Source organism: Heteronotia binoei, chromosome 2, assembly GCF_032191835.1.
Source record: "Heteronotia binoei isolate CCM8104 ecotype False Entrance Well chromosome 2, APGP_CSIRO_Hbin_v1, whole genome shotgun sequence".
Classification (NCBI taxonomy): domain Eukaryota; kingdom Metazoa; phylum Chordata; class Lepidosauria; order Squamata; family Gekkonidae; genus Heteronotia; species Heteronotia binoei.
In genome coordinates this window covers 191,347,080-191,372,315 of record NC_083224.1, presented here as the reverse complement: position 1 = coordinate 191,372,315, position 25,236 = coordinate 191,347,080, and the positions used below count along the sequence as shown (strand labels likewise).

The 25,236-nt window shown below is 53.9% G+C and overlaps 2 protein-coding genes across 2 annotated transcripts in view; both read right to left on the bottom strand.

The window, feature by feature from the left end:
- Window positions 1–1,123: 1,123 nt before the first annotated feature.
- On the bottom strand, window positions 1,124–14,477 carry SAXO5 (stabilizer of axonemal microtubules 5). Its single transcript, XM_060233109.1, has 8 exons — window positions 13,943–14,477; window positions 12,573–12,676; window positions 11,161–11,255; window positions 10,930–11,045; window positions 9,976–10,094; window positions 8,727–8,916; window positions 5,263–5,348; window positions 1,124–1,333 (listed from the first exon to the last, which is right to left on the bottom strand). Exons 1-8 carry the CDS (start codon window positions 14,475–14,477, stop codon window positions 1,124–1,126), a joined length of 1,455 nt encoding a protein of 484 aa, XP_060089092.1.
- Window positions 14,478–17,666: 3,189 nt separating this feature from the next.
- The window catches only part of IL12RB1 (interleukin 12 receptor subunit beta 1), a 31,558-nt gene continuing 23,988 nt past the window's right edge, over window positions 17,667–25,236 (bottom strand). The window contains exons 13-15 of the mRNA XM_060233108.1: window positions 25,046–25,142; window positions 22,081–22,165; window positions 17,667–18,089 (exon numbers count right to left, since the gene is read on the bottom strand). Coding sequence (XP_060089091.1) covers window positions 17,667–18,089; window positions 22,081–22,165; window positions 25,046–25,142 — 605 coding nt within the window. The remainder of the gene's footprint in view (window positions 18,090–22,080; window positions 22,166–25,045; window positions 25,143–25,236) is intronic.

Here is a 25,236-nt window from a genome sequence, read left to right as displayed (position 1 = left end):
ATTATCTCAGAGATGAAGCGGCCACTGGCCACCCGTGGCCCCCACTGCAGCCTGCAGGCCCCTTCGCCAAAGCCCCTTTGACACGCTGCCCCACAGCGGGGGACCAGAAAGGCCTGCTACTGGCTACCCCCACTCCGGTAAGAGCACCCAACCATCCCCGCATCTCCCTTTTGAGCAAAACCTTTCCCCCGTGACCAAGGAGACGTGAGGACCCAGGCAGTTAAACAGCAACAACAGTTTATTCACAGTGCTTAAACAATAGGTGGGTAATGAACACTTTCAGAGCAACAGTGAAGTATGTATACCGTAAAGGTTGGTGAAAATACATAAAGACCCTGATGTGTCTGACTAGACGTTCCCTGCCTCCATTGCAGTTCTCTCCTGCTGCCTTCTCTCCCGCAAAGAGAACCCCCTTCCCTGTCTGAGCCTTTTTATTGCAGGGCTGCCGAATTCCCGGGCTGGGTGGGGGTTCTCCTGCCCTGGAGGTCCCCATCCTGTTGGCCCACATTGGGCCTGTGGGGGGGGGGAATCCTCCTCCAATGTCGCTGGTGCAATAACGTCACTTGGAAGTGACATCATTGAGCCGGCGACATCGCACATCAGCTGCTCTAGGAGCAGCTGGGAAAACACCATGGTTTTCCCGGACGCTCTAGCAATTTGGGAGGAAAACTCTATGGTACCATAGAGTTTTCCTCCCAAATTGCTAGAGCGTCCGGGAAAACCATAGAGTTTCCCCAAACGCTCCTAGAGCGGCCAGCGTGCAACATTGCTGGTGCTCGGAAGTGACGTCATCGTGCCGCACATTCTTCCTCCCATCCCACCCTCTCTGGGCCAGTTTTCCCTCCAAAACTTCTTCACCCAGTCAGAGGGACAAAGGGGATCCTGGGAGACGGAGACCCCTGTATTTACTCCTAGGCAGTCTCCTCATTGCCCTCTAGGCCGCGCTAGGCCTCAGATCAGGACACATGCAAATAGCAAATATTTCCAATACCAAAGTCAGAGCAAGCTTAACGCGCTCCAAAATGGGGACAAGTATATTTTATCGGCAGTTCCATGGAGTGGGGCCAAGAGGCCGAGGGCAGAGCCCGGAGGGGCCAATCGAGAGAGAAGCCGCAGACAGGCTTTATTTCTTGCTCTGGGCCTGGATCCCTGGGGGCCATTTGGGCCTGTGGCGCTGGAAGTTCTTCATGGTCCCCAGAGGGATGCTGCTGCGCTGGGAGTCGCCCGCGACGAGCAGGATCGGCCCGCTGTACTTGTTCCAGTAGGCCTCTCGCTGTTCGGTGCTGAACCACCGTTGCCCCTCCCAAGGGTGGACCAGATGGGAGCGTTTTATCTGGGAGGGGAGAAAGAAGGGGAGAAGGAGACTCCTCAGTGGCAGAACGTGGGGGGGGAGAAGAAACGGTTGGAGTGGGACTCCGTCTGCATGAATCAGTGGCAGCAGCCGTGGCGCTGAGCTGAGAAACCACGGCCCGGATCTGCATACTGGGAGTGGAGGCGGAACGTGGTTTCCCCCCCTCGGCCTCTTGCAGGGTGTCAGGCTGGCCATAATCGTCACGCAAGCCACTCCATTCTTGCCTCCAGGCTTCTCCCTCAGGGAGCAGTATACAAAATCCACAGGGATGCACGGTATGTCAAGCAGAAGAACAAAAAAAAAATACTGTGTGTGAGAATTGTGGAAAATAAACTTGTTTGCAAACTTGGAAAAGCTCCGATACAAATGTTTCACAATACAATACAAACGTTTCACAATACAAATGACGCACACTCTCCCATACAGAAAACGGATGCTGTCTACTTCCAAGTTCCATGCTTTTACGTCTGTTATTTCTTAAAGTCACTTTAAAATTCACAACAAAGTGCTAGGTGTAAATCAGGTGAAATTCCAACTTGGAGTTGACACCGCTTACTCCAGGAATGAGAATTTCCACTAAAAGACAAACCACTCGACACTTCCGCCAGCTCGGGATAGTGTTTCACAGATCGGTTCCTTCAGCAGTCGTTCCAAAATACACATCCAAATATTTATATCATTCACATTCTAACGCACAGCATATATAGACTTTAAGAAATAGCAGATGTAAAATCATTGCATTTTTTGAAATAGAGACACCGAATGTTCAGCATAGCCACTGGTGCCTTTCCCCAAAATACCATCCAAGTTTCAAAAAGGTTGGACCCGCCCCCAAAGAAGGTGCCCCTATCCTTCATTATTTCCAGTGGAGGGGAGGCATTTAAAAGGTGTGTGGTCCCTTTAAATAGGATAGCCAGAACTCCCTTTGCAGTTCAATTGTGCTTGTCACGTTCTTGTTCTTGGCTCCACCCCCAATGTCTCCAGATATTTCTTGAAGTGGACTTGGCAACCGTAGGGTGGGGGGTGCCGCATTGGGGGATGGGGCTCAGAAGAGCTGTGGGGTGGGGTGGGGGTGTCCTGAGGCCACTGAGGGAGCATCCCTTCCCTGGTGCAAAGGAGTGGGACCTCTGGGCATTCAAAAATGCGGGAGGAACACTTTTCGAAATGGCCTGGAGGGGCAGGTGTACTGTGGCCGGCTGTCACCAGGTAGATAGATCCACGCGGGCAGCCGTGTTGGTCTGACACAGTTGAATAAAGCAGGAGACAAGCGGCACCTTTAAGACCAACTGATTTTTATTTGAGCAGCCTGCTTTCGCATGCTCATGCTCCTCAGATCAAAGGTTTGCTCAATTTGTTGATTTTACTGTTCTGCCATTGTACCATTTTACATTCTAAACCCCTGCCTATCGGATAATTTTACTTCACTGTCATTGGTTCCTAAATCTGTACCATGTTGCATTCTGGGCCACTGCCTACCAGCTCTGTGCGGCTCTGCTCAGCTCTGTCTGGCTTTGCTCACTGTGCCGGATTCCTCGTCTGAGGAAGTGGGCTGAAGAGCACACAAAAGCTTCCGTTCTAAATAAAAATGGGTTGGTCTTAAAGGTGCCACTGGACCCCTTTGTCACCAGGTAGGTTCTTTTCAGTGTTAGAGACTGGGTTATGATATTTATTTTTGTTTACATTGTTTGTTGTTACAATAAAAAAAATCTAAAGCAGGAAACCCTCCTCTGCAGAGAAAGAAGGGAAATGGCTAACTAGACAAAGTCGCCTTTTCGGGGTCACACTAAAATGAACCCAGAAACTGACTGAGATGGGGAGGGGGGGGCGGGGCAGAAGGCGTGTTGCAGTGGGGCAGAGTAAGCAACCAAAGTGAAACACAGATAAGAGTGGCAGAGATACAAAGCAATACTTCCTGGTATGAATGAGTCTCAATTATGCTTCTGAAAGGAAAGGGAAGGTCCCCTGTGCAAGCACCAGTCATTTCCGACTCTGGGATGCTGCTGCTTTCACAACGTTTTCATGGCAGACTTTTGACGGGGTGGTTTGCCATTGCCTCCCCCGCTCCTCTACTGGGGACCGCAAGCTGGGGACTCATTTTATCCACCTCAGAAGGATGGAAGGCTGAGTCAACCTCGGGCCGGCTATCCTGAACCAGCTTTCGCTCGGATCGAACTCAGGTCGTGAGCAGAGAGTTCAGATCGCAGTACTGCAGTACTGCTGCTTTACCACTCTGTGCCACGGGGCCGCTTCTGAAACCTCTGGGCATTTATTTCAGAAACTTCTGAAAACTAACATAAATAAAGTGACTCTAACACAAAAAATATATCTGCCTTTATCAAAATATATTCATAGCAAACAAAACATCAGCAAGAGAAATAAACACAGGCAATTTCCTTTTTCTGAAGTCAATTTCATCGAAGGTGCAGGTTCAGTGAGAAGGGCCTTGTCATGAGTGGAGCGTAGGGTTGCCAATCCCCAGGTGGGGGCAGGGGATCCCCCGGTTTGGAGGCCCTCCCCCCGCTTCAGGGTCATCAGAAAGCGGGGGGGAGGGGAGGGAAATGTCTGCTGGGAACTCTGTTATTCCCTATGGAGGTTTATTCCCATAGAAAATCATGGAGAATTGATCCATGGGTACCTGGGGCTCTGGGGGGGCTGTTTTGGGGGGTAGAGGCACCTAATTTTCAGTATAGCATCTAGTGCCTCTCCCCAAAATACCCTCCAAGTTTCAAAAAGATTGGACCAGGGGGTCCAATTCTATGAGCCCCAAAAGAAGGTGCCCCATCCTTCATGATTTCCTATGGAAGGAAAGCATTGAAAAGGTGTGCCGTCCCTTTCAATGTGATGGCCAGAACTCCCTTTGGAGTTCAATTATGCTTGTCACAGCCTTGATCTTGGCTCCACCCCCAAAGTCTCCTGGCTCCACCCCCAAAGTCCCCAGATATTTCTTGAATTGGACTTGGCAACCCTAGTGGAGCGTAGAGAAAGCCTGGAAGGCGAAAACGGGTTCTGAATTTCCAGACACCTCGTTTAGCTCTTGTGCAGTAAAAACAGACATTTTCTGCACGTCTAAGAATCTCCATTGAGCAGCCGACGTTTGCCCGTTCCCCTTGGCGTTCTTAAGGCGGTCCTTTGTTCTGTTTGCTCCACTGGAGACGGAACCTGCACCTTCGATGAAATCGACTTAAGAAAAAAAGGAAATTGCCTCTGTGGACTTTTTAAAAATACATCATGAGGCTTTGGCCTCTTCTCCTGCTGATGTTTTGTTTGCTATCAATATATTTTGAGAAGGCCAGTTGCCTTTCCGTGTTAGAGTGACTTTGAGCGTTTTCGCACTTACCTTAAGCTGGAGCGAAGTCCCTCTTCACCGCGCAGCGTCTGCACGGTTTTCGCACTAATTGCTCCGCAGCACCTGGAAGAGCCGCAAAGTCCCGTGGCTTTTGCGTCGCAAATGTAAACCGCCAAAAACCAGTTTACATTTGCGACGCAAAAGCCGCGGGACTTTGCGGCTCTTCCAGGTGCTGCGTTGCAATTAGTGCGAAAACCGTGCAGACGCTGCGCGGTGAAGAGGGACGTCGCTCTGGCTTAAGGTAAGTGCGAAAATTCTCTTTATTTATGTTAGCTTTCAGAAGGAGTGGGGAAGAGAACATCCTCCCTGTCTTTGAACCCCCACACACCTTGCCCAGCCTCACTCGGGGGGCCCCTCACCCACCCCTCAGTCAAAGCCAGACGATGGCCTAGGTAGGGCACCAAAAGAGTCAAGAGCGGAGCAGCCTCCTCCGGCCTGAAGGGGGCGCCCTTTGACGTGGCTGGTGGACTCTTCCCATCTGAGTGGGCCTTCGGTCCTCACCCTTCACCGTGGGTGGGGTAGGCCCTGCTCACGGGTGTTTGGGGGGGAGCAGGGAGACCTCTACCTTCTGGAGGAGTTCCTCTGAGATCTGGTGCTTCTGGGGCCGGTGAGGGGCGAGCATCTCGTGGGTGGTGGTGGTGAAGCCAGCATCTGCATGGAAGAGGGAGGGTGGTTGAGAAACAGAGCAGAGGGGACTGGGGGGCATGAAAGGACAGAAGAGAATCCGTGCTCTGCTAGCTCAGGGCACCTCTTGTGAGAGTGACCAACTGCAGGTTGAGAAATTCTTGGAGATTTGGGGGGGGGGTGGACTTAGGGCAGGGTTTGGGGGAGGGGGGCATAGCACAATATCAAGCCAGAGTCCACCCTCCAAAGCAGCCTTTTTCTCGGGGTGGGGTGGGGGTCTGATCTCTGTCATCTGGAGATCTGTTGTAATTCCAGGAAATCCCCAAACGGAGGTTTAAAGGTCAAGGTCGTCCCCTGTGCAAGCACCAGTCGTTTCCGACTCTGGGGTGACATCGCATCATGACGTTTGGACGGCAGACTTTTTACGAGGTGGTTTGCCATTGCCTTCCCCAGTCCTCTACGCTTCCCCCCCCCCCCAGCAAGCTGGGGACTCCTTTGACCGATCTCGGAAGGATGGAAGGCGGAGTCAACCTGGAGCCGGCTACCTGAACCCAGTTTCCGCCGGGATTGAACTCAGGTTGTGAGCAGAGTTTGGACTGCAGAACTGCAGCTTTAGCACACTGCGCCACGGGGCTCTGCCGTGAAAGTTTACAACAAAGGAAACCGCAGTGTGGAGGTTGAAACAAACACAAAAACACTGTACAAATCTGAATTACCACTTTTCCATTCAACAATTGTTGTTATTATTTTACAGACCACTTATACTACAGTGCATTCTACAACCATAATCTCTATCAGATACATTCAACAAATGTCATTGTAATGATCACAATCCTCTACCAGTGTGATAGTGCATTCTCCTTAAAGACAGTCCTTGAAATCCAAGTGGGCAGCCATGTTAGTCTGAAATAGTAGAACAGAATAGGACTCAAGTTCCACCTTTAAGACCAACAGTTTTATTCAGAACGTCAGCTTTCGTGTGCTCTAAGTGCACTTCATCAGACGAGGAATCTGGTACAGTGAGCAGAGCCACACATAGCTGGCAGGCAGCGGCTCAGAATGCAAAATGGTACAAATTTAAGATCCACTGCCTACCAGATATTTCACTATTCTGTCCTTGGATCTTAAATTTGTACCATTTTGCATTCTGAGCCACTGCCTACCAGCTATGTGTGGCTCTGCTCACTCTACCAGATTCCTCATCTGATGAAGTGCGCTTAGAGCACACGAAAGCTGACGTTCTGAATAAAACTAAGTTGGTTTTAAAGGTGCGACTTGACTCCTTGAAATCCTTGATGCAGAAGCACCCCTTCAGCCATCAACTTTCATCTTTTCAAAAGGAAGGCCACGGGTCTGATTTCCACAGTCAGGAGCAATTGGGTCGATGACTGGAGGGGTGCCTTTGCATCAAGAATTTCAAGGACTGTGTCATTAAGAAGAATGCACTATCACAGAATCATAGAGTTGGAAGGGACTTCCAGGGTTATTAGTCCAACCCCCTGCACAATGCAGGAAACTCACAAATATCTAGATGACTGGGGAAGGCAATGGCAAACCACCCCGTAAAAAGTCTGCGATGAAAACGTTGTGAAAGCAACCTCACCCCAGAGTTAAAAACGACTGGTGCTTGCACAGGGGGCTACCTTTACCCTTTTAAATTCACAGGATCCTCATTGCTGTCAGATGGCCATCTAGCTTCTGTTGAAAAACCTCCAAGGAAGGAGAGCCCACCACCTCCCAAGGAGGAAGGCTGTTCCACTGAGGAACCGCTCTAACGGTCAGGAAGTTCTTCCTAATGTTGAGCCGGAAACTCTTTTGATTTAATTTCAACCCACTGGTTCTGGTCCAACCTTCTGGAGCCACAGAAAACAATTCCACACCATCCTCTATAGGAAAGCCCTTCAAGTACTTGAAGATGGTGATCCTATCACCTCTCAGCCGCCTCCTCTCCAGGCTAAACATCCCCAGCTCCTTCAACCTTTCTTCATAGGACTTGGTCTCCAGAAACCTCACCATCAATAGTTTTCTGGGGGGTGGTATTTTTGTATTTTTTTAACATTTTAAATAGATTTATTAGGTTTTATTAGGTTTTATTAAGATAGGAAGGGAGGGTAGAAGGGAAGGGGAAAGGGAATTAGAATTAGAATGAATTAGAATTTTGTGTTATTTCTACTTACACATTCCTTTCATATAATCATCAATATCAATTATCTTATAACATTTTCTGCAATTACATCTTATAATTCATTAATCATTAATATCTCTGAAGACTCCTACTAAGACAAGAATATATTTCCACACAGCAATAATTGTCATAAATTTTTGTATTTTTTAATACGTGTGTGTGCACTTGGAAGTCACGGTGACCTCTGGAGACTGGCCCCTACTGGATATTCAGGGAGGCAGCTGGATAAAGCCTGCCCTGCCCCCCGACTGCTGGTATTCCCAGGAGGTCTCCCATCCAAGGACTTGCCAGAGTTGACCTTGCAGAGCTTCTGAGATCTGAGGAGTTCATTGGGCCAGCAGCTGGGCTATAACCCAAGTCAGGGTGGTCCAATATGTTTTCAGTCCTTCCCTTTTTCTAGTCACAATGACCTCATCCAGGAGGTTTATGACTGGTCAGAGAGTTTCCTGGTTGCCTGGCAACTTGAACCCAGATCCTAGTCTGGACACTGGATGTGCTCCAGTCGGAGGAGGAGGAAGAAGAAGACTGCAGATTTATACCCCGCCCTTCTCTCTGAATCAGAGTCTTAGAGTGGCTTACAATCTCCTACATCTTCTCCCCCCACAACAGACACCCTGTGAGGTGGGTGGGGTTGAGAGCTCTCTCAGAAGCTGCCCTTTCAAGGACAGAGTCTCAGAGTGGCCTACAATATCCTTCCCTTCCTCGCCCATAACAGACACCCTGTGAGGTGGGTGGGGCTGAGAGAGCTCTCACAGCAGCTGCCCTTTCAAAGACAGAGTCTCAGAGCAGCCTACAATCTCCTTTCCCTTCCTCCCCCACAACAGACACCCTGTGAGGTGGTTGGGGCTGAGAGGGCTCTCACAGCAGCTGCCCTTTCAAGGACAGAGTCTCAGAGTGGCCTACAATATCCTTCCCTTCCTCCCCCATAACAGACACCCTGTGAGGTGGGTGGGGCTGAGAGAGCTCTCCCAGAAGCTGCCCTTTCAAGGACAACCTCTGCCAGAGCTATGGCTGACCCAAGGCCATTCCAGCAGGTGCAAGTGGAGGAGTGGGGAATCAAACCCGGTTCTCTCAGTTAAGAGTCCGCACACTTAACCACTACACCAAACTGCTTCCCTCTGAGACCTTGCAGGAAGTGGGGGGGAGTTCCAGGGGCCCATCTGGTGGAGGGGGAGAGGGTTGGGACCCCCAGGCCTCCCCACCACCAAAGGGGCTCCTACCAGGGCAGTTGAAGGAGATGCTGCTCTTCATCAGGTCACTGCTTTGGGGGCACATCCTGTGAGTCTGGGGGGGGCTGTAATCCGACTGCTGGGTGGTGCTGAAGGATCTTAAGCGCTGGTCTCCCAGGCATCTGGCCAGCTGACTTTCCAGGCTTCTTGGCTGCTGGGGCTTCAGCTCCCTGAGGCTTGGCTGGGTGGAGAGAAGAGAAGCAAGAGGTGAGCAAAGGACACAATGGGGAGCAAGCGCTGTCACCTTCCCGCTGGGGCTGGCTGGATCTCTAGCCAGCCCGAGCAGGCCTCGCTCACCTGGGGCTCTCCTTTCTTGCACCGGGTTGCTTATGGCTTGGGGGGAGGGGCACAGCATATGCTAATGAGTTATGCTAATGAGCTCCACCACCTATTTTTCCTACAAAACGACCCCTGCAAATATACAACATTTACAGGCAACTGGTGCAAAAACGGCATAATTTAACTGGGAGGAAGGTAGTTGGAAGCAAAACCCCCTGTGCCAATGTCTTGATTTGCCCAGGGGGGAGTTGTTCCCCCGCCCTGAAAATAGCAGAACGCAGAAGACCAGCAGCAACCCTGTCTAGCACCCCCCCATCCTTAGAGGGAAAGGGGGTTGGGGGCAAGCAGGAAAGGCTGAAGGGGGCTATATGAACATAAGAAGCTGCCTTCTGCTGAATCAGACCCCCCTGGGTCCATCAAAGGCAGTCTTGTCTCCTCGGACTGGCAGCGGCTCTCCAGGGTCTCGAGTGGAGGTTTTTCACGCCTACTTGCCTGGACCCTTCTGAGTTGGAGATGCTGAGGATTGACCCTGGGACCTTCTACTCACCAAGCAGATGCTCTGCCACTGAGCCACCGTCCCTTCCCTAATATGAACCTATGAAGCTGCCTTCTACTGAATCAGACCCCCTCAGTCCATCAAAGTCAGTATTGTCCACTCAGACTGGCAGCGGCTCTCCAGGGTCTCAAGCGGAGGTTTTTCACGCCTACTTGCCTGGACCCTTTTGAGTTGGAGATGCCGGGGATTGAACCTGGGACCTCCTGCTTCCCAAGCAGAGGCTCTACCACTGAGCCACCGTCCCTCCCTGGCACTTGACAGAGGGCGTCTGCCCCACAGCCTTCCCCTAAGTGGGGGACTCCTGGGGCCCCAGCATCAGCCCCAAGAACCAGGCAGGAGCAAGAGGCCCCCAAGTCAATGGGGGGAGGGTTGTGGGAGGGGTCAGGGGTCCGCAACATCTCACACCTCCCGGTAGTAGAAGGCAGAGCCGCTGGTGGTGGAGGCCCCTGTGTTCCACTGGGGACCTGGCTCCCCTTGGAGGATGGACGACATGTTCCGGTAGGGCCATTTAAAGGAGGGACGACCTGGAAATAACCCAAAGACAACATCAGGTGGAAGTCAAATTTGCACTAACATTTAGGCAGCCCCCTTCAGTGCTGGATTAAATCCCATGGGGGCCTCTCGGCAGACAGAATCTCGGGGGACCCTCGCAAATGATCTCGGAGAGCCGGTTTGGTGGTTAAGTGTGCGGACTCTTATCTGGGAGAACCGGGTTTGATTCCCCACTCCTCCACTTGCACCTGCTAGCGTGGCCTTGGGTCAGCCATAGCTCTGGCAGAGGTTGTCCTTGAAAGGGCAGCTGCTGTGAGAGCCCTCTCCAGCCCCACCCACCTCACAGGGTGGCTGTTGTGGGGGAGGAAGGTAAAGGAGATTGTGAGCCGCTCTGAGACTCTTCGGAGTGGAGGGCGGGATATAAATCCAATATCATCCAATATCATCATCAGAGCCTGAGTGCCCACCCCACCACCCACAGCCCCCGCTGCAGCCTGCGGGCCCCTTCTCAAAAGCCCCTTTGGCAAAGCTGCGGGGGAGAGGCAGAGAGATGCAGCAGCAGCCGCACCAGGCAAGTCGGTAAAGAGCAGCTGAGTTGCTGGCTGCACGTGCAGGGTGGGAGGGCTGCAAGCAGGGGGGAAACCAGGGGGGAGCCAGCCCGGGGCTCCTAAGGGTGTGGGGGCCCATAGGCCAGTGTCCACTTGGCCTAATTGTTAATCCGGCTCTGCCCCCCTCCATGTTTTCAGTGCTGTGAACATGCGCAGAGTTCTTTTCTTGGCCGCTGAGCCAGACCTCACACGCTCATTTTTAAAAAGCCCCCCTGCGATGTGAGTGGATATGCCCCTTGGGCAGAGAGCGTTCCCGTACCAGCCTCCTTCCGCTGAAATGCTTCTTTCGCAATGGTGGAAAGACGCTGGCGTCCATCACCCGCTTGGAAATTGGTCTGGAAGAGCTGCCTGGCGGCTCGCTGGGAGTCGTAGCGGCTGAGGAGGGAGGGGACCCGCGAGGGGGTGGAGAAGGGAGAGTCTGAGGAGGTCTGAAGGCGGCTGCCCCTTCCCACCCTCAGCCAGCCGATTGTGCCTGGGGCGTCGGCCTTACCACAGATCAGCAGGGTGGGGGGCAGCATACGCACGCTGTTGTTCACTCGCAGTGTCGTGGCAGCGGGGGTCACCGAGCACCACCGAAATCAGGCCCTGGGAGGAGGAAGGTGAGACAAGAGCGGAAGTCGGTCCAGGTGCTTTGGGAAGTATTCGTTCACACAGGGCCCATGGAGCTCTTTGTCTACTGCCTAGGTCAGGGGTCTCCAACCCCCGGCCGTAGACCAGTACGGTCCATGGATGGGCTGTTAGCAACTGGGCCTTGAGTTGTATAATTATTTCATTATATATAATGCAGTAATAATAATAAGATGGCGACACTGGATTTATATCCCGCCCTCCACTCAGAATCTCAGAGCAGCCTACAATCTCCTTTACCTTCCTCACCCACAGCAGACACCCTGTGAGGCGAGTGGGGCTGAGAGAGCTCTCCCAGAAGCTGCCCTTTCAAGGACAGAGTCTCAGAGTGGCTCACAATCTCCTTTATCTCTTTCCCTCACAACAGACACCCTGTGAGGTGGGTGGGGCTGAAAGAGCTCTCCCAGAAGCTGCCCTTTCAAGAACAGAGTCTCAGAGCGACCTACAATCTCCTTTCCCTTCTTCCCCCACAACAGACACCCTGTGAGGTGGGTGGGGCTGAGAGAGCTCTCCCAGAAGCTGCCCTTTCAAGGACAGAGTCTCAGAGTGGCTCACAATCGCCTTTATCTCTTTTCCCCACAACAGACACTCTGTGAGGTGGGTGGGGCTGAAAGAACTCTCCCAGAAGCTGCCCTTTCAAGGACAGAGTCTCAGAGCGACCTACAATCTCCTTTCCCTTCCTCCCCCACAACAGACACCCTGTGAGGTGGGTGGGGCTGAGAGAGCTCTCCCAGAAGCTGCCCTTTCAAGGACAGAGTCTCAGAGCGGCCTACAATCTCCTTTCCCTTCCTCCCCCACAACGGACACCCTGTGAGGTGGGTGGGGCTGAGAAAGCTCTCCCAGAAGCTGCCCTTTCAAGGACAACTCCTGCAAGAGCTATGGCTGACTCAAGGCCATTCCAGCGGTTACAAGTGGAGGAGTTGGGAATCAAACCTGGTTTTCTCCACGCACTTAACCACTACACCAAACTAACAGAAATAAAGTGCACAATTGTGTCATCCCGGAACCATTGCGCCTCCCCACCAGTCTGTGAAAAAACTGACTTCCACAAAACGGGTGCCTGGTGCCAAAAAGGTGGAGGACCTGAAGACTGCTGTCCGAGAGCACCGAACGGGGCCTTGACCATCCTGGCCTCAAAGGGTGGCCTGTCTGGGGAAGCCCCTCTTTTGCCCAGCCCCCCCAGCGCCCGCTTAGAAGCCCTCTATCTCGGCACCCCTTCCTTTCAAAGGTGCTTGGAGAGTAAGGACTTGGAGAACTTGCAGAGCCTCCATTTACCTCATGGCAGCGCTCGGGCGCAGGGGCCCATTTGCCTGCGTACTGGGATCTGTAGGAGCTACCGAAACGGACCCTGCCATCCCCCTTCAGGGTGGAGTCACTGCCTGTCGAGGAAGAGAGAAAGCAGCTCCAAGTTTCTCAGGGTGTGTGTGTGTGGTCTTTCCCCCATCCCCAAAGCCAGTTGCCAAGACAGGACATGTCGTCCAGAACTTGGGGGCATCTGCCCATGCTCCAAGACATTTGCCATCTCCCAGGTTTTGAGGGGCTTTTGAAATCTGCGTCTTGCGTTTCGGGGACTGAATTTACAACACTGCATACCTAGCGCTCTCGAGGGAGTCGCAGGAAACCGAGGGTCACCTGACTACGGATGGACTTACCTGACCGCCTATGAAGATCTATGGCATAAACTTTAAACGGTCAGGATTGGACGGGACTAGGGAGTGGGTTGTTCCGGCTGAATGTATTTATTTTATTTTTTATTTATTTATTTTATTCGATTCATATCCCGCCCTACCCCACCGAGGCGAGTGGGGCTACCCCGCCCTACCCCACCGAGGGACCGGGCCCTGCCACGTTGTCTTTGTGATGTACTCGCTAATAAGGAATGTTGACTGCTAATAGTCTCAGAACCCAGTACATTACAAAAATTAACACAGTCAGCCGTTGCTCCCAGGATCGTCTCCTCTGACGGGCTCATGCGGGCCGTGCATGTCCCTCCCCCCACAGTGTCCCAGAGAAGCCCCCCCTGAGTAGGAATCCTGCCTAGGCTTCCCAATCCCCAGGTCCCAGAGGGGATCCCCCGGTTTTACAGGCTTCCCCCCTCCCCCAGCCAGCTGGCCTGCGGGGGAAACCCTGCCCCCAGAGCCATCATGCACCTCCATGAACGATTCCCATAGGGAATGATGGGGAATTGATCCATGGGTATCGGGGGCTCTGGGGGGGCTGTTTTTTGAGATAGAGGCACCTAATTTTCAGTATAGCATCTAGTGCCTCTCCCCAAAATACCTCCCAAGTTTCAAAAAGATTGGACCAGGGGGTCCAATTCTATGAGCCCCAAAAGAAGGTGCCCCTATCCTTCATTATTTCCTATGGAAGGAAGGCATTTAAAAATTTGTGCAGTCCCCTTAAATGTGACGGCCAGAACTCCCTTGAAGTTCAATTATGCTTGTCACACCCTTGCTCTCGGCTCCGCCCCCAATGTCTCCTGGCCCCACCCCCAATGTCTCCTGGCTCCACCCCCAAAGTCTCCCGGCTCCACCCCCAAAGCCCCCAGATATTTCTTAAATTGGACTTGGCAACCCTAATCCTGCCCCCCCGCCCTGTCCTGCCCCACCGTGGGCTTGGTTCTGCTGCCAGGCTGCCGTACGCACCCAGGTGCTGGTTTGGGGCCCGGACTGCCACGGGGAGCTCTTTGTGAGCTGGGTAGGATTGCTGGTAGAGTGAGGGGGGCAGGAGCGTCTTCTCCTTGTCCCCCCCGGGGATGCTGTCATCCCATTTGTCCACTCGGCAGGGTTGTGTGGGCAGCACCTGAGAAGGATACGGGTAGTGCTCTCGGGTGCTGGAGGTGAAGACGTGGTGCCGGGGGTCGGCATGCATCTGAAGGCTGCCGGCCGGGGGGGTGATGTCCGGCCTTGCTGCCACGGGCCACGGGGGGTAGGAGGTCAGAAACTCGGTCCTGGTCTCCCAGGGGTCACCCATGTCCTGATTCAACACGCCGGCGCACTCAGGGGGCAGGATGGGCTCCCGCAGGTAGGTGCCCCAGCGAGGAGGGTAGTCCAAGCGGTAGGGGGAGACCACGGTGCTGCCTTCGGGACGGCGATCGAAAGCAAGCTGGAAGTGGGAAGCCTGGAGAAAGGCGGGCCCGTGGGGGGGAGCCGGGATCTGTGGGCAGAGGGGCTTCTCCATCGCGTGGCCTGCAGGTAGAGGTGCCAACCGGGGCACACCCACAGGCAAGGCTGGTGTGGCGTGGAGGAGCGGGGGCAGGCTAGACCCTCCTAAGGACAACGTGCCCAGGCCTGGGAGGAAGGCCGCCTTTTGTTCTTTGCAAACCCCAAGTTCTGTGTGGTCTCCCCCCTAGAAGCGTTCCCGCCTCTAAGAGGCCGGCTGGCTCAGTGCAGGAATCCTTTCAGTGACAGCGGCTGGAGGTCAGGACAAGGAGGAGGAGGAGGAGAAACGAATTTGTGTCCCTGGGTTGACGCTTCCCGAGGAGGAAGGCCCTGCTTGCGGTGGCCCAGGATGAAATATGATGTCACAGACTATGACATCATGGGAAAGCCAGCCAATCCCAGTTGAGTCTGCCCCCTCCCTGTTCCCTGTGTGATGAAGAGGGTGTGATGAAGAGAGCCAGTTTGGTGTAGTGGTTAAGTGTACAGACTCTTACCTGGGAGAACCGGGTTTGATTCCCCACTCCTCCACTTGCACCTGCTGGAATGGCCTTGGGTCAGCCATAGCTCTGACAGAGCTTGTCCTTGAAAGGGCAGCTGCTGTGAGAGCCCTCTCTAGCCCCACCCACCTCACAGGGTGCTTGTTGTGGGGGAGGAAGGGAAAGGAGATTGTAGGCCACTCTGAGACTCTGTCCTTGAAAGGGCAGCTGCTGTGAGAGCCCTCTCAGCCCCACCCACCTCACAGGGTGTCTGTTGTGGGGGAGGAAGGGAAAGGAGATTGTGAGCCGCTCTGAGACTCTGGCCTTGAAAGGGCAGCTTTTGGGAGAGCTCTCTCAGCCCCACCTGCCTCACAGCGTGTCTGTTGTGGGGGAGGAAGGGAAAGGAGATTGTGAGCCGCTCTGAGACTCTGTCCTTGAAAGGGCAGCTGCTGTGAGAGCTCTCTCAGCCCCACCTGCCTCACAGCGTGTCTGTTGTGGGGAAGGAAGGGAAAGGAGATTGTGAGCCGCTCGGAGACTCTGTCCTTGAAAGGGCAGCTGCTGGGAGAGCTCTCTCAGCCCCACCCACCTCACAGGGTGTCTGTTGTGGGGGAGGAAGGGAAAGGTGATTGTGAGCCGCTCTGAGACTCTTTGGAGTGGAGGGCAGGCTATAAATCCAATATCATCTTCTTCTTCTGACGGGTGCTCATCACCAGGGACTCTCTGGAGCGGGCAGCAAATCCCCTCTGGCCAGCCTGCTGCCTTCCTTCCCGGACAAGAACGGCCTGTCCTCCTCCTCCATCTGCGATTCAGAAAACAAACCACAACACAAGGCCCACGCACCCCGTGATTCGGACACACAAACGGAGCCCTTGTGTGGGAATGGAAACGGGGGGGGGGGGGGGACAACATGTGCCACTGGTGCTGGGAGACTGTCCCACTGCAGAGGCCTCTCCGCCCGCCCCCCCCCTCGCCCCGTGCTGGGCCAAGAGCAGAGCCAGGAGCAAAATGTGCAGGGAGGGGGGGGGAGCATTGCTTTCATTTGTCATGCTGCCTTGCTAGTCATAACCCTCCAAAGGCCAAGCGCCTAGAACAGGGGTGGCAAACTTGTTTGTTATGAGGGTTGGATCTAACATTAATGAGACTTTGTTGGGCCGAGCCATGTCGGGCCGGGCCATGCGTGTACCTATTTAAGATTAAGTAGCAGAGATATAATTTTTTATAAAGAACAGACAGACAGACACAAATATATATTTTTAAAAACTCAAAACATGCTTAAAAGGTTAGCACTCATTGGTCTTAAAGATGCTTTCTTTGGATCCAGGGAACTGGGCAAAGGAAGCTCTGGCTCTTTCCTGCCTTCCCCAGGGGACCAGGAGGGGGTGGCGCCTCAGCCAATAGAAGTGAGAGAGGCTTGGCTCAGTAGCTCTGCTATGCAATTGAGAGAGCCTGGCAAAGCAAGCTCTCCCTCCCCCACCTGGCCTGGCTGCTAGCAGGGGACTACTGTGGCTGGGGCAGCCAGGCCCCCTCCCATGAGTCCACCCGGCCAACGGACCTGCAGAGTTTTGACCCCGCCCCCTGGGTCCTACTGCTGCTGCCCGCACCCCCTGCCTCCCTGAGACGAGAGGGGCCCCTCGTTCTTTTCTGCCTGCCTTCTGGGGCTCTGCAGATGGATGGCCATACGAGGGGGGGTGGGGTTGGTTGTGTCTGTGGTTGGTTGTGTCTGTGGGTTATTCCCCACTAGTGCTTTAACCCTGGTTTTCTCAGAGTTCGACTTGCGGCCACTCACCTTGCATTTATCCCTGATTATTTTTGCATTCTGCACTACCATTTGTCCCTGAACAAACTGCTTGCCCATCCCAGGTTAACAATTCTACATTCCATCTCCTCGCATGGGTTCAACCTGACGTCTCTCTGCAGCGCTGCTGACCCAGCCTTCCCATCTTTGAACGCTGATTAGCCATAAAATTGCATCTCGACCTTCCCCCACCATAGCGTTGAGCATAAAAGCCTCATGCAAGAGTGCCGCCGTTTCCCCTCCTTGCACATTTATTGATTCGCTGGAGGCGCCGAACATTTCACACAGAGAAATGAGAGAAGGCCTGGCTCATCACCTCTGAAAATTCTGGGCGCATGGAAACATCCTCAAAGTCCCGTTCGAATAACTCTTATGTCCTCCTCCTCCGGCATGATCCATGCAGCCCTCGGTTGTAAAGGCAGGATCGCCTCCCCAGGAAGGGCTGTCCATTTCAGAGTGGATAAGTCAACTTCCCAAAGCCTGGTGTTGGCCGAGTGACAGGTGGCGTTCCGTGAGTTGTCTCCTTCCTGAGCCCAACAAGCGTGTGCTGCTGTTGCCCTTTTTTTTCACAGGAACCTGCCTTTACAGGTCCAAATCACACACCCCTCCTGGCACGCCCAAGACAGGGATGGCACCAATTTACTCCTCCTGATCCCTCCTGCTGATTGGCTCCTCTCCCTGGCTGCCCGCTCTCCTGCCACACTGGCCAGGCCAGCCCTCAGCCCCCCTCCCTTTGCTTTCTTCTGCCCCCCAGCTGGGCTGCTCTGGAGCTTACTTCCTCTTGTGCAGGATGTCTTGGCCTCCAGGGGCTGCTGTCTTCCCTGATGGGCTGTGCCAGGGTCAGAGGAGACACCCCTGAAACACTCCAGAGGGGCAGCTGCTATTGCAGGGCAGGGGGGGGGGGGACCAAGAGTCTTGTAGCAGATGAGGACCGGTGCTAGGCTGAAGCACTAAAACCGGATCCTCCTGCACCGTTTGTGGCCACCACCACCGTCTCCAGCAGCGTCAGACTCAGAGGGGCTGCGTCGGCTCCAACCGTGCCTGCACTGGGAGAGAGGCGACAGCAGCCAGCTCTCACTCCCGTGGAGACCCCTGCAACGTCTCCCCGTCCTTCTTGTCCTGGATCGTCATCCTCCACGGGGGCCAGAAGCCCTTGGCTGTTGTACTCCAACGGCAAGACGGTGGCAGAGCCCACGGGGTCCTCCTTAGGAGGCGGGAATTCTTCCACTTGTCTGGCACCGCCCGGGGAGTCTGCCTTGCAGCTGGCAGCTGGCTCTTCTTTGGGTTGCAGTTCGACAAGGAAAGGCTCAGTCAGGCTGCTGGACTCCAGGGGTTCTACAAACCTCTGCTTCAGCCGCACCTGTGAAGGGCAGAGAGTTGGGTCCAGTACAAGCCGGGGGGGGGGGTGCAGAGGCGTGGGAAGTCCCATGGCCCCATGGTGGCCTCCGCTTTCTCTCCTCCCCACCCTTGCTCACCACTCTGCCTTCCCCTCCTCTCTACGGGTTGCCCAGTTCCACGCTCCAGGGCCACAGTTCCCACAATTCCAAGGGTGATCTCACAAGGTTTCATGAGATCACTGTGGGCATTTGCCATTGGGCAGTTCTCACCCAAAGGGTAATTAACACATGGAATTCACTGCCACAGGAGGTGGCAGCGGCTATAAGCATAGCCAGCTTCAAGAGGGGATTGGATAAGCATCTGGAGCAGAGGACTGTCAGTGGCTATTAGCCACAGCGTATTGTTGGAACTCTCTCTCTGGGGCAGTGATGCTCTGTATTCTTGGTGCTTGAGGGGGGGTGAGCAACAGTGGGAGGGCTTCTAGTGTCCTGGCCTCACTGGTGGACCTCCTGATGGCACTTGGTTGTTTTTGGCCACTGTGTGACAGAGTGATGGACTGGATGGGCCATTGGTCTGATTCAACAGGGGTTCTCTGATGTTCTATGTCTGGGGCAGGGATGCTCTGTATTCTTGGTGATTGGGGGGAGGTGCACAGTGGGAGGGCTTCTAGTATCCTGGCCCTACTGATGGACCTCCTGATGGCACTTGGGCTTTTTTGGCCACTGTGTGACACAGAATGTTGGACTGGATGGGCCATTGTCCTGATCCAACACGGCTGCTCTTATGTTCTTATGTCTGGGGCAAGTATTCTTGGTGCTTCGGGAGGGGGGGCAACAGTGGGGGCTTCTAGAGTCCTGGCCTCACTGATGGCACCTGGGTTTTTTGGCCACTGTGTGACACAGAGTGTTGGACTGGATGGGCCATTGGCCTGATCCAACATGGCTTCTCTTATGTTCTTCTGTCTGCGGCAGTGATGCTCTGTATTCTTGGTGCTTTGGGGGGGTGGGAAAGAACAGTGAAAGGGCTTCTAGTGTCCTGGCCCCACTGGTGACCTCCTGATGGCACCTGGGTTTTTTGGCCACTGTGTGACACAGAGTGTTGGACTGGATGGGCCATTGGCCTGATCCAACATGGCTTCTCTTATGGAATTATGTCTGGGGCAGTGATGCTCTGTATTCTTGGTGCTTTGGGGGGCAGTGTGAGGACTTCTAGTGTCCTGGCCTCACTGATGGACCTCCTGATGGCACCTGGGTTTTTTTTGGCCACTGTGTGACACAGAGTGTTGGACTGGAGGGCCCACTGGCCTGATCCAAGATGGCTTCTCTTATGTTCTTCTGTCTGGGGCAGTGATGCTCTGTATTCTTGGTGCTTGGGGAGGGGGCACAGTGGGAAGGCTTCTAGTTTCCTGGCCCCACGGATGGACCTCCTGATGGCACCTGGGTTTTTTGGCCATTGTGTGACACAGAGTGTTCGACTAGAGGGGCCGTTGGCCTTTTCCAAGATGGCTTATCTTCTGTTCTTATGTTCACTTAATCCTCCCCCCCCCCACCGTCCTCCTTTTTAAAAAAGTTCTGATATTTTCCTGCAAATCAAGGGTTTTGCATAAAACCCCTCCTCTCTACATGGCCCCATTGTGCAGGTTTTTTGGTCCATCCCCCGCAGCCATTATTTGGAACTGTATAAAAAGATAACACCGAGCTCTTCATATGAAGCGTGGGCGGGTGGGGGGGGGGAGCAGAGACAGACCGACAACTGGGGAGGCAGCACAAAACCTAGAAAGAGCTGTGACGGATGCACATTTTGCTGCTCTTGATCCGTAGACTCAGGGACTGGCATCTGCAGGAGGTGAGGGTGTTGGGTTTCTGATGCAATTTCACTTCCTGTCGTCATGAGTTAACTAAGTGTTTGTATATGCATGCTGATGTTTAGCCAGTGAGTTGGTAGAGCCAATGAGAACGTTTGCCCGTACTTCCCGCCAAGGCTAAGGTGTCAATATGCACAGTGACCATTGATGGAGAGACCTAATAGGCTGATCCATCTATTTGGGTGGTGGTCTGAGGGAGAGCATATGGTAACTTTATTGCCCTTTGTTTCAGACCCTGAGCTCTCCATGCAATTGATGTTAAGACTTGAGAGAGTCAACATGTCGTTTAGAAGCCAGATAGGATTTTGAATTCTTTCTTTGTTTTCTAGAATTCCCAGTCATGCCCTTTCCTCATTAGTAAATTACCGTAAAATACTTTATTTCTTCAGCAAAACGGTGTGCTTGGCTGTTATTCGTGGTTCTCTCCACGTTACTCTGCTAATCGTATCTCTAAAAAATCCTAATAGAGGGAGAGCAAGCTATGGACCCACAGGTGTTGCCATCCTGTTCTAGTAATGCCCCCCCCCCGCTGCTTTCTCTTCCCTGTCCTCAGTGGAGCAGCAGCCTCCAGGACGGTGGAGCAGGCTGGGGGGGAGGCCAGAGTGGCAGCGCAGCCTTCATACACCCCCCCCACACACACACTAGCCTGCTCCGCCCTCCCGAGCAGTGGACAGATTCAGGAGGTGGCGGTCTTGGCCCGCCTTCTGCCCACAAAAGCTGGTGCCCAGAATTCTTACGGGTGCCCCTGCTGGAGTCACACTTTCTCCTGCGCTGTGGTCAGAGGAGGAAGGACAGACCCACAGGGGAGTGGACCGGGTGGTGCAGAGGAGGGGCTAGAGGTAGGGTTGCCAATCCCCAGGTGGGGGCAGGGGATCCCCCGGTTTGGAGGCCCTCCCCGCTTCAGGGTCGTCAGAAAGCGGGGGGAGGGGAGGGAAATGTCTGCTGGGAACTCTATTATTCCCTATGGAGATTTATTCCCATAGAAAATCACGGAGAATTGATCCGTGGGTATCTGGGGCTCTGGGGGGGGGGCTGTTTTTTGGGGTAGAGGCACCACATTTTCAGTATAGCATCTAGTGCCTCTCCCCAAAATACCCCCCAAGTTTCAAAAAGATTGGACCAGGGGGGCCAATTCTATGAGCCCCAAAAGAAGGTGCCCCTATCCTTCATTATTTCCTATAGAAGGAAGGAATTGAAAAGGTGTGCCGTCCCTTTACATGTGATGGCCAGAACTCCCTTTGGAGTTCAATTATGCTTGTCACAGCCTTGATCTTGGCTCCACCCCTAATGTCTCCTGGCTCCACCCCCAAAGTATCCTGGCTCCACCCCCAAAGTCCCCAGATATTTCTTGATTTGGACTTGGCAACCATAGCTAGAGGGGGAAGGAGAGGCCCCCCCAAAAAACCAAAGTCGGCCTGGAGAACATCTGTCAAACTGCCCTCCATTCACTCTCTTTCTGGGGAGGGGCAGAAGCTCAGAGCTCACCCCCTGGCTTCCCCACCATATTGGCAGCATCTTGAGGCAGCTTCCCCCCACACACACACACACACTTGTCTTGAGGCCCAGGGGAGGCTGGGCAGCCCGAGGGGATGGGGCTGAAGCAGAGGGACTCAGAGAGCCAAACTAAATGTGGCACACTGCCGTCATCATCGAAGTGGTTTCTAAGTGTTGCGAGGTTCCAATGTGGTGCCCACCCATGGCATGGAACTCCCCCCCCCCAACACACACGGCAGCTTCTCAAGTCCCAAAACAGCCACGGGGCATTTGTGGGTGGGTGTGGCTCCCCCACAGCTGTTTTGGCGCTTGAGAAGCTGCGGGGCAGAGGGGAAGAAGAGCTCCATGTCATAAACCAGTGCTGGATCGAAGCCTCACAGCATTTTAAAGTCGCTGTAAAAGGGTGAAGGGGAACTGGCTGGTCTGGCTCAGAGCCCAGGGAGCTCCCAGTGGGCATCGGGTCTGGGGGAGGCACAGGCAGAGCCCGTGCTTGGCACGCGGAGGGTGCTGCTGGGGTCAGGCACCGGCCTCCCTGGAGACAAACCTCTCTGGCCGGGAGCAGGGCAGCAATGCCTCTTGTGGAAGACAGCGAAGGTGTGTGTGTGAATGGAAGGGAGGAGTTTCGCTAGGCTCAGATGTGAAGCTGGAGTCTCACCTGAGCCGCTTCTGTGAGGCTGGTGACCTTGACGGCCTCGGTGTTTGCAGGATCCGGCAGGGCAGCGCACAGCACCTTCTTGGCCCTGGAAGAGAAGCAAGTGGGGATGGTGGGGGGGGGGGGCTTCAGGTCTGAAATAGTGCACATCTGTCCAAAGTCTGCAAAAACCTCCCAGCACCTGGTAAGAGGGGCAATGCAATAACCCCCCCCCTATTTCTGATGGGGAAGAGGCTGAGCTTGGATTGGGTGTTTGTGGCTGAGCTACACGTAGGAACAGAAGAGAAGCCATGTTGGATCAGGCCAACGGCCCATCCAGTCCAACACTCTGTGTCACGCAGTGGCAAAAAATTTTATATATACACACACACTGTGGCTAATAGCCGCTGATGGACCTGTGTTCCATATTTTTATCTAAACCCCTCTTGAAGGTGGCTATACTTGTGGCCGCCACCACCTCCTGTGGCAGTGAATTCCACATGTTAATCACCCTTTGGGTGAAGAAGTACTTCCTTTTATCCGTTTTAACCTGTCTGCTCAGCAATTTCATCGAATGCCCACGAGTTCTTGTATTGTGAGAAAGGGAGAAAAGGACTTCTTTCTCTACCTTCTCCAACCCATGCATAATCTTGTAAACCTCTATCATGTCACCCCGCAGTCGACGTTTCTCCAAGCTAAAGAGCCCCAAGCGTTTCAACCTTTCTTCACAGGGAAAGTGCTCCAGCCCTTTAATCATTCTAGTTGCCCTTTTCTGGACTTTCTTCAATGCTGCACAGCAGATGAAGATCTTCTCCGGCTAGGTTGTGGGGTCTCCCCTCCTGGCCACTGGTGGAGGATAGGGGGCAGGGTTGCCAGATCCACGCTGGGAATAGGGTTGCCATTTCCCAGGTGGGGGCAGGGGATCCCCCACTTTGGAGGCCCCCCCCCACTTCAGGATCATCAGAAAGTGGGGGGATGTCTGCTGGGCACTCCATTATTCCCTATGGAGATAGATCCCCATAGGGCAGGGGTGGCCAACGGTAGCTCTCCAGATGTTTTTGCCTACAACTCCCAGCAGCTGGGAGTTGTAGGCAAAAAACATCTGGAGTGCTACCGTTGGCCACCCCTGCCATAGGGTATATTGAAAATTGATCCGCGGGTGTCTGGGGCTCTGGGGGGGCTGTTTTTTGAGGTAGAGGCACCACATTTTCAGCATAGCATCCACTGCCTCTCCTCAAAACACTCTCCAAGTTTCAAAAGGATTGAACCAGGGTGTCCAATTCTGTGAGCCCCCAAAGAAGGTGCCCCTATCCTTCATTATTTCCAATGGAGGGGAGGCATTTAAAAGGTTTGCGGTCCCTTTTAAATGTAATGGCCAGAACTTCTTTTATAGTACAATTATGCTTGTCACAACCTGGCTCCTCACTCCACCCCCAATGCGTCCTGGCTTCATACCCAAAGTCTCCTGGCTCCACCCCCAAAGTCCCCAGATGTTTCTTGAACTGGATTTGACAACCGTAGTTGGGAAACTGCTGGAGATTTGGGGGTGGGGCTTGGGGAGGACAGGATCCCAGAGGGGTACAGTGCTATACCCCATCCAAACCTTCCATTTCCAGCCCCGCACCCCCCCCCCCCCGGGAGCTGATCTCTGTAGTCTGGAGATGAACTGTAATTCTGGGAGATCCCCAGGTCCCACCTGGAGATTGGCATCCCCACCTCCAGCTCCTACAGGCAGCTTCCCATTGCAGAGTCCCCCCCAGTCCTCAGCATTTTGCCCATTTCATTCTCTGACTGCTTTGAAAGAGGCTGGGGGGGGGGGTGAAATGCAAACTGGAGCACCTCGTAGCGGCTCCAGCGTTCACTTGGTGGCTTTGGGAGGGCTGCTGGCTCTAGATTGTTGCCGGCTTCCACTGGCACAGACCACTGCTACCCCTTTTGGCCCAGTGCCCCCTTCTCTGACTAGGTTTCCTACCCCTCTGGAATTGGGGCTGAACCCGGGAGCCCTGGAGTGTGAGGCAGGGGCTCTGCCATGGGCCTACGAAAGGACCTTGCATCTAAGATTTCAGGTTTTCACAGCTGGTAACATCATTAGGGTTTGTAGAATCTTTCGGGATCAAGTGCCGTGTTCTACTGGAGAAAGTTTTCCTTCCAGACGTTTCGTTCTCAGCTGCGGAGACTAATTGCCCTTTCATCACACCCCCTCCAGCCTACAAATAGCAGCTCTCCAGCAGCCCTGGCCCCACTCAATGCACAGCAGCCAAGAAGGTCTGAGCGCCTGCTCCGGCTGCAACGCCACTGAGGATGTTCTCCGCAGCTGAGAACAAAACGTCTGGAAGGAAAACTTTCTCCAGGAGAACACGGCACTTGATCCCGAAAGATTCTACAAACCCTAATGACCTCGCATCTGTTGGGAGTGAACTGGCCCCTCGGGCTCCAGAGAGGGTGGGGGACTGAAAGACAGTCAGAGAGGCAGAATGGCATTCCTTACGATAAAGAACTCATATTAGTTTTGCCACAAAAAGAGGCTTCAGGTGGAACCCGGACCGATTCCCCACTAGTCTTACGCCGCTCTCACGTTCTTTGTGGGGCTTCCGTCGTCGGATTTCACACTCTCTGCCCCGGGGCTGCAACGCGCTTCGCCTTTTTTGCGCGGCAAACAAAACCCGGCTTTTAGAGGATCTTGTTTGCAGCGCGAAAGAGGCAGAGCTAGTTGCAGCCCCGGGGCAGAGAGTGTGAAATCTGATGGGAGCCCCGTGGAGAAGAGGAGCGTTAGAACGACATAAGGCTAGTGGGGAATCGGTCTTTGTTTCTGGTCAGCCAACCTAGATAGATTCTGCTTCGTTCTGTGCCTCGAGCACTCCGCGGAATCCTTCAAGGCGGCTAATTCCCTCCTTCTCTGACAGCCGTGGCTGTCTTGGCCACCCGCACCCCCGCTGCCTGTCCCCTTTCCCAGCCCAGAGCTTCAGCCGCTGCAGCAGCAACACCTCACCTTTTCTTGCCAAAGCAGAAGATGCCAGTGGTGGTCAGGAGGCCTCCAAAAATCCCCAAGTACCAGAAGCTGCTGGCCAGAGCCAAGGCCTTGGGATCTGGGGAGGGAGAAGAGGGGGGTGAGGAGGGGGCTGCCGTGGCTCCTGTTGGGGCCCAAGAGAAGAAGCCCTCAGTGGGACCAACCCTCAGCCC

What these genes read in the sequence shown, in the direction of transcription:
- SAXO5 (XM_060233109.1), bottom strand. Translation starts at nt 14,477, where the DNA reads ATGGAGAAGCCCCTCTGCCCACAGATCCCGGCTCCCCCCCACGGGCCC. An exon ending in CTGCCTTCTACTACCGGGAG is followed by an intron (nt 8,917 to 9,975) that starts GTGTGAGATGTT and finishes CTCTCCACCCAG; the next exon opens with CCAAGCCTCAGGGAGCTGAA. An exon ending in CATCTCCTTCAACTGCCCTG is followed by an intron (nt 5,349 to 8,726) that starts GTAGGAGCCCCT and finishes TCTTCCATGCAG; the next exon opens with ATGCTGGCTTCACCACCACC.